Source organism: Sinocyclocheilus rhinocerous, unplaced genomic scaffold (assembly GCF_001515625.1).
Source record: "Sinocyclocheilus rhinocerous isolate Xijiao unplaced genomic scaffold, SAMN03320098_v1.1 scaffold1496, whole genome shotgun sequence".
NCBI classification, from domain to species: Eukaryota; Metazoa; Chordata; class Actinopteri; order Cypriniformes; family Cyprinidae; genus Sinocyclocheilus; species Sinocyclocheilus rhinocerous.
Window position 1 is genome coordinate 163,661 of NW_015644664.1, and position 7,528 is coordinate 171,188.

At 32.9% G+C, this 7,528-nt stretch overlaps 1 protein-coding gene across 1 annotated transcript; it reads right to left on the reverse strand.

Annotated features, from left to right (window-relative positions):
• Positions 1–1,261: 1,261 nt before the first annotated feature.
• LOC107758781 (probable N-acetyltransferase CML3) lies at positions 1,262–5,811 on the reverse strand. The gene is made up of 2 exons (XM_016576596.1): positions 5,749–5,811; positions 1,262–1,948 (listed from the first exon to the last, which is right to left on the reverse strand). Exons 1-2 carry the CDS (start codon positions 5,809–5,811, stop codon positions 1,262–1,264), a joined length of 750 nt encoding a protein of 249 aa, XP_016432082.1.
• Positions 5,812–7,528: the final 1,717 nt, after the last annotated feature.

The window sequence follows — 7,528 nt, forward strand, 5'->3', positions numbered from 1 at the left end:
GAAGGCTGGAAGTAATTTATATAACATTTTTACACCTCAGCTTCTATTTATAATACAATTCTAATGGACGAGAGAGCACTAGAGAAGTTGTGTTGTTTATTGCTTGTGGCGTTTGTTTAGATCCCATGCGACAATATGAAGAAACCAGGCAAAATATGTAATTTAAATTTGCATTGCTTTTTGATCGTCTTTGGAGGATGAATATAGTCTTGATTGCAGAGGGATGGTCAAATGTGTGAATAGGAGATACAAATCTAAACATTTCTATTGCAAGACTTAAACATTGCATTTTGAAGATGTTTCTCCATTTGTATCCATGTTCAGATTTATAGCAGCATATTCAAATTTTTAAATTTCAGATTATAGCGGGAAATTCAGAATTTAGCATGTTAAATTCTGAATATGCTGCTATAAATTCTAAATCTAAATATTAAAAATCCTAAAATGCTGCTTTAAATCTGAATTATAACACACACACACACACACACACACACACACACACACATATATATATATATATATATATATATAATAAAATATATCAAAATATTATAGGATATTGCATTTTTTTTTCAACAGACATTTTCAAAACTTTGCCTCTTTTTTTTCAAAACTTTACACACAAATCCAAGAATTGCACACACAAAATGCAAAATGCCTCACATCTCTTGCAAAATGAATCACTGCATTCAAAATACTGCAAACACATCTCAAAAGCAAACATTAGCAAACACCTTTGCCATGATATTAATTCTTGTTAGATTTGTGTAGAAAGAGAATAGAGAATTGTGTGTTGTGTTTTGCAAAAAGTGTTTTATGAAATTGAAAATTGAGTCAAAGGCCTAGAATTAGTGTGTGGTTTTGCAGATTTGGTGTGTGGTTCTGGTGTTTGAGTGTCAGCTTTCAGAAATTGTGTGACAAGTAAAGATTTTGTGCGTAAGCAGCTGGGAAAAAAAACTGTAAAATAATTAAAACAGAGATTAGATCACTGAATATGAGTAACAATGATCCATGCACAAAGAGAGTTCAGGCATCAAACTAAAATATTTGTGTTGTTTATTTGTTTTGCCATTTGTTTAGATCTTGTGTGACAATATAAAGAATCTAGGCAAAAAAAAAACAACAATATTTCATTTAAACTGGCATTGATGTTTGACTGTCTTTGGAGCGAAATGTAGTCTCGTTCGAAAAGGGGTGGTCAAATGTGTGAATATTAGTTACATATCTAAACATTTCTGTTGCAAGGCTTTGACATGGCATCTTAAAGATGCTTTTCCATTCGTATCACATTGATCCGGGCCAGTTTTGATACCAAATGGTTCGAGTGTGTGTTGCTGTTCACAGACGTCACAATAAAGCCGAGTTTGCGGAAAAGCGAAATAGCTGCGGTTTGCAGTGAGCTGATCTCCACGATCACTCGAGAAAGTCCCTGCTCCTTACAAAACTCCACGGCCCTTTCTACCAGCTGCGTTCCCAGACCTTTACGCCGCTGGTTGAAGGACACGACCAACTCAAACACCTCCAGAGACGGCGTGTCTTCAGCGTCTGCGTCCCACCCGTCGCTCTTCACTACAGCCAGCAACCCGGACACCTTCGACTTCCCGTTCACCTCCATCTCCACCACCCAGAAACCATTCGCCTGCTTATCTGAGAAGTTGGCCTGAATGTCGGCCATTTCCGCCTCTAGCTTCCTCCTGAGGTAGCCGTCGTAAACCTCGTGGCAGCAGTAGTAAACCAGACAAGCCCAGGCTCCTCCGAAGAGCACGGCCTGGAAGTACGAGGAGCCTCCGAGCACAAATCCGGCCACGGAGATGCTGAGGGTCACGCCGATGTGGTCCGGATGACTCATGGCTTTGAAGAAAGCTGGGTAGACGTGCTCCAGAATCCCAAAGCGGAAGAGAGAGACAATAGCAGACTTATCTGTGGGCTTGTAGGGTCTGATTATACTCTTCAGTGCAAGAGAGGCACAAAACACAGGGTTTAGCTTGATTCTGATTGAACGATTCTGCTGAAAGTCATGTGGAGTTATAGGCAGGAGAAGGAAGTACAGAAAGAATCGTTATAATTGAAACCAGGGTTGTTATAGTGAACTTAGACCATGAAAACATTTTCATTATTTGAAATAAACATTAACTGAAAAGAATTATACAAACCTTAAACTCCTTAAAATTTTATTTAGACTAATTGCTAAGGCAACATTTCTCATTTTCATGTAGTTAACCTTAAGTAGATGTACTAAAAAATAAAACAATGCAAACTATATAGACATTTTCAAAAAATAAAAAAATATATAAATACAAATCACTAAACGCACATAAAATAAAATAAAATCAAATGATAGTGCAAACAAAAATATAAAAAAATAAAATCGAATTCAAAATATTAACAGCAACTATAATATATCAATTAACACAAACTATAGAAACGTCAATGAATCAAAAATAACTAAAAATGTAAACAATATACATATATTTAAAAAAATTTTTTATAAAAACCACAACAATATTACAAAGGTTATCAAAAATTAAAATGCAAACAGAAAATATGAAAATAAAATCTAATTCAAAATATTAACAAAAAATGTAATACTATATTGATGAAACTAAAATAACTAAAAACTAAAACTTAAGAAAATATATAGACATAAATAAAAACAAATAAAATTACAAATACGCAAAAAAATCATAAACTATAATAAAAATGAAAACAAAAAATTAATTAAATGCTAATTCAAAATATTATCAAAAACGATATAACAGGGGTCGCCAACTGGCGGACTCCAGTCCGAATCCGGACCACGAGATGTGACCGCAAAGCCTTTTGACAAAATGAAATAAATAAATGCCAGATGCTATTTTCTAATAAAATCGAATTTATATTTTATATCAAGCACATCAATGTCAGCTCAGTAGAGCCGTTTGGGTTCCTTCGGCGCCACGGGTTGGTACTATGGTTAACTGTTGCTATGGTCAGACTTGTAGGCGCGCATGCAGTGAAGAGAGCAGAGAACGGCGCGCAGTAGATGAAACTTTCAGTGAGTAAAAAAAAATGGCATTCTCAAAAATTAGGAAAGTTGACGGGTCGTTAAAAACTCTTACATTCAGTTGTATCAAATTTAAGGCCATCAAAAGTCTTAAATGGTACAAGAAAGTCTTAATTATGATTTCAGGAGGTCTTAAACTTCAAAAGTCTGCTGTTTTTGTTCAGACCAATGTGAAAATCAACCCATGTTTTTACACAGCAAACGCTTAAATTTGTAAATGATAACTGGTGGATGGACAAGAAGATAATGCAATAAAAATGTAAACAATTAAGACAGTAACATATATTTATAAGTTATTTAATAAATATAACTGACTGATAATAATTGTTTAAATTAATATAATAATTGATACTTTTGAATCCAGTTTCTTTAAGAAATAATGGTTTAAAGACTTAAATGAGAAGCTATCATTTAAAAAATCTTTTTGTTTTATCTGAACTGTAAATCAAGCTTTTTACAGTCATTTTAATTTCATTTGTGCAGGTCTTAGAAAAGGTCTTAAAAAGTCATACATTTGAGCTTAAATATCCTGCAGATACCCTCGTCTGGCAAAAACCATCAATTCATGTTTTTAGGTATATAATTGTCCGGACCTTGGCTAGTGAGAAGGGTTCATTACTGGACATCAAGCAATTTTAGTTGAAGACCGCTGCTATATAATGATACCTAAATAACACTGATTAAAACATTAATTATAGATGCCAAAATCATGTGTTTGGTCATGTATTTCACATATCATCTGATAAAAGCATATGAAGCTTCAAATTTACCCACGTGAAGCATTCAAAACCAGTCAAATAAGTAAATAACTCACTTGTGGTTTGTAAAATGTCTTTATTTTACAGGGGAAATTTTTTTTTGGAATGTCTGTAAGCTGTAAATGATCAACAAACTTTAAAGAATGTTTCACATTTGGGAAAAATGACATTCAGTGTGAACTCAAGCAACAGCCTTGAACTCACAATTAATCTGAAAAATGGTGTAGTCTGCCACAGCAAACTGCAATTTTTAATAATTCACCAAAGCACAAGCTATTCCAGTCCTTGCATGCTAATTACATTAGCACCTTTCAGACACCTTTCAGAACACATTCAGACAGAGGAAAAGTTCACTTACAGTTGGTTTTCTGTTCCATCGCTGCTGCTCAATGCCGCCTTACTGTACCTCCTCACTCAATCTGTGAACTTTAGCCACAGTATCAGACAAATACCCATTTACAGAGCAGCTTAGGAAAGAAACGGAGCATGTTCAACACACACGCAATGAGGAGCAATCTTACACTGCCTATCCCAAACACTCATAGAAACCTGTTTACATTTATTAGATTTCAAATTCCAAAAGCTTTGAATTGAAATTGATTCCAACAAATAGTCAAAATTACCAGAAAATACATTCACAAGTATTTGTAAAAGATATAAACCCAAAAATATAATCAATAATTTTGTAATTGAGATATAAAGCCACAAATATGACTAATAACTTCACAATTGTGAGATCAAAAGTCATATGGTGGAATATAAAATCATAAATATGAGAAATAACTTTGGAATTATGAGATATACAATTATTTTGTTAGATATAAAGCCCAAAATATCAACTAACTTTGCAGTTGTGAGATATAAAGTCATATTGTAAAATATAAAGCCAGAATTATAACAAATAGCTTTGTAATTGTGAAATATGTCATATTGCGGGGTATAAAAACATAAATGTGAGAAATAATTTTGTAATTGTGAGATATAAAGCCAAAAATATGACAAATAACTTTTGGTTGTGAGATCAAAGGTCATATTGTGGGATATAAAATCATAAACATGATAAATAACTTTGCAATTATGAGATATAAAGTCATATTTTAAGATATAAAGCCAAAACCTTTGCAGTTGTGAAGTATAAAGTAATATTGTGAAATATAAAGCCAAAAATATAATACAAAACTTTGTAGTTGTGAGATATAAAGTCATATTGTGTGACGTAAAATCATAAATACGAGAAATAATTTTGTAATTGTGAGATGTAAAGCCACAGATATGACTAATAACTTTGCAATTGTGAGATACAAAGTCATATTGTGGGATATAAATATGAGAAATAACTTGCAGTTGACTATGCAGTTGAGATATAAAATGATTTTGTAAGATATAAAGCCAAAAATATCACAAATAACATTGCAGTTGTGAGATATAAAATCATATTGTGAAATATAAAGCCAAAATTACAACAAATAACATTGTAATTGTGAATAATAATGTCGTATTGCGGGATATAAAATCATAAATATGAGAAATAACTTTGGAATTATGAGATAAAAAAATGATTTTGTTAGATATAAAGCCAAAAATATCACAACTAACTTTGCAGTTGTGAGATATAAAGTCATATTGTGAAATATAAAGCCAGAATTATAACAAATAACTTTGTAATTGTGAAATATGTCATATTGCCGGATATAAAAACATAAATGTGAGAAATAACTATAGGGATGGGTACCGAAACCCGGTATTTAATCGGTCCCGGGGCTAAATTATGAAAGACCGGAGTATCGATAAGCTCTGACGTTAACGGTTCTGCTATCGGTACTGGAGAAATTAATAAAACACACATACATTTATTATTGCTATTGTAATGTCTGAAGAATGACAGACAAAAGACTTTCCGTGCATTCACGTTTAATTAGAACGCAGAACAACTGTTTACAGCCGCACCAGCCTGACTAACTCGCTCTTCTCCTCTTCCGGGTCCTGAACTCCCCGCATTAACACTATCATTGCCGGTGCAAAAAACATATAACAGCAATTTCCCAATGATCATAAAGTCTGTGCGCTACAATACCTTTGCTGATTGTGTGCTGGACTCTCTCTGGTTGTCCTGATAAGGAATTGTCCCGGACTGATTAACACTACCAACCATAGCGTCGTTTTCAGCAGCACCCTGTGTGAATGGTTCAGAGGTGATGTGTGTAATTTTTTGTGTTAAAATACTTCCTCCAATCTCTATTAAACATATAGACACAACTTCACTAAGGTTTTTCTCAAACTTAAAAATGAAAATGAACTGAAATCTCTTTTTCTCACCATTATTGCACCAGCAGAAAAGTCACCATCTTAGAAAACAAAAGGTAAAGGTTTAGTATTAATTTTGAAATGAAGTGTTTGAAATATTTACACTACTGTTTAAAAGTTTGGGGTGAGTAAGATTTATTTATGTTCTTGAAATAAGTCTCTTATGACCACCAAGGCTGCATTTATTTGATCAAAAAAAAAAATGTGAGAAATAATTTTGTAATTGTGAGATATAAAGCCAAAAATATGACAAATAACTTTTGGTTGTGAGATCAAAGGTCATATTGTGGGATATAAAATCATAAACATGATAAATAACTTTGCAATTATGAGATATAAAGTCATATTTTAAGATATAAAGCCAAAACCTTTGCAGTTGTGAAGTATAAAGTAATATTGTGAAATATAAAGCCAAAAATATAATACAAAACTTTGTAGTTGTGAGATATAAAGTCATATTGTGTGACGTAAAATCATAAATACGAGAAATAATTTTGTAATTGTGAGATGTAAAGCCACAGATATGACTAATAACTTTGCAATTGTGAGATACAAAGTCATATTGTGGGATATAAAATCATAAATATGAGAAATAACTTGCAGTTGACTATGCAGTTGAGATATAAAATGATTTTGTAAGATATAAAGCCAAAAATATCACAAATAACATTGCAGTTGTGAGATATAAAATCATATTGTGAAATATAAAGCCAAAATTACAACAAATAACATTGTAATTGTGAATAATAATGTCGTATTGCGGGATATAAAATCATAAATATGAGAAATAACTTTGGAATTATGAGATAAAAAAATGATTTTGTTAGATATAAAGCCAAAAATATCACAACTAACTTTGCAGTTGTGAGATATAAAGTCATATTGTGAAATATAAAGCCAGAATTATAACAAATAACTTTGTAATTGTGAAATATGTCATATTGCCGGATATAAAAACATAAATGTGAGAAATAACTATAGGGATGGGTACCGAAACCCGGTATTTAATCGGTCCCGGGGTTAAATGATGAAAGACCGGAGTATCGATAAGCTCTGACGTTAACGGTTCTGCTATCGGTACTGGAGAAATTAATAAAACACACATACATGTGTGCAGCGCATTTTATGGAGGACGAGGACTGTTTCCTGAGAGAGTGGCCTACAATGCCAGTGTCTGTTTCTATAAAGTGGGGCAATTCCAACTTTGCAAGGACAGTCTGGTAGGGATGGGTACCGAAACCCGGTATTTAATCGGTCCCGGGGTTAAATGATGAAAGACCGGAGTATCGATAAGCTCTGACGTTAACGGTTCTGCTATCGGTACTGGAGAAATTAATAAAACACACATACATTTATTATTGCTATTGTAATGTCTGAAGAATGACAGACAAAAGACTTTCCGTGCATTCACGTTTAATTGAAC

Bases quoted from the DNA above. Each gene is read 5' to 3' on its own strand.
- LOC107758781 (XM_016576596.1), bottom strand. From the start codon at position 5,811: ATGATAGTGTTAATGCGGGGAGTTCAGGACCCGGAAGAGGAGAAGAGC. The intron at 1,949-5,748 runs GTGCGGCTGTAA...CTTGCACTGAAG, and splicing joins AGAGCGAGTTAGTCAGGCTG to AGTATAATCAGACCCTACAA.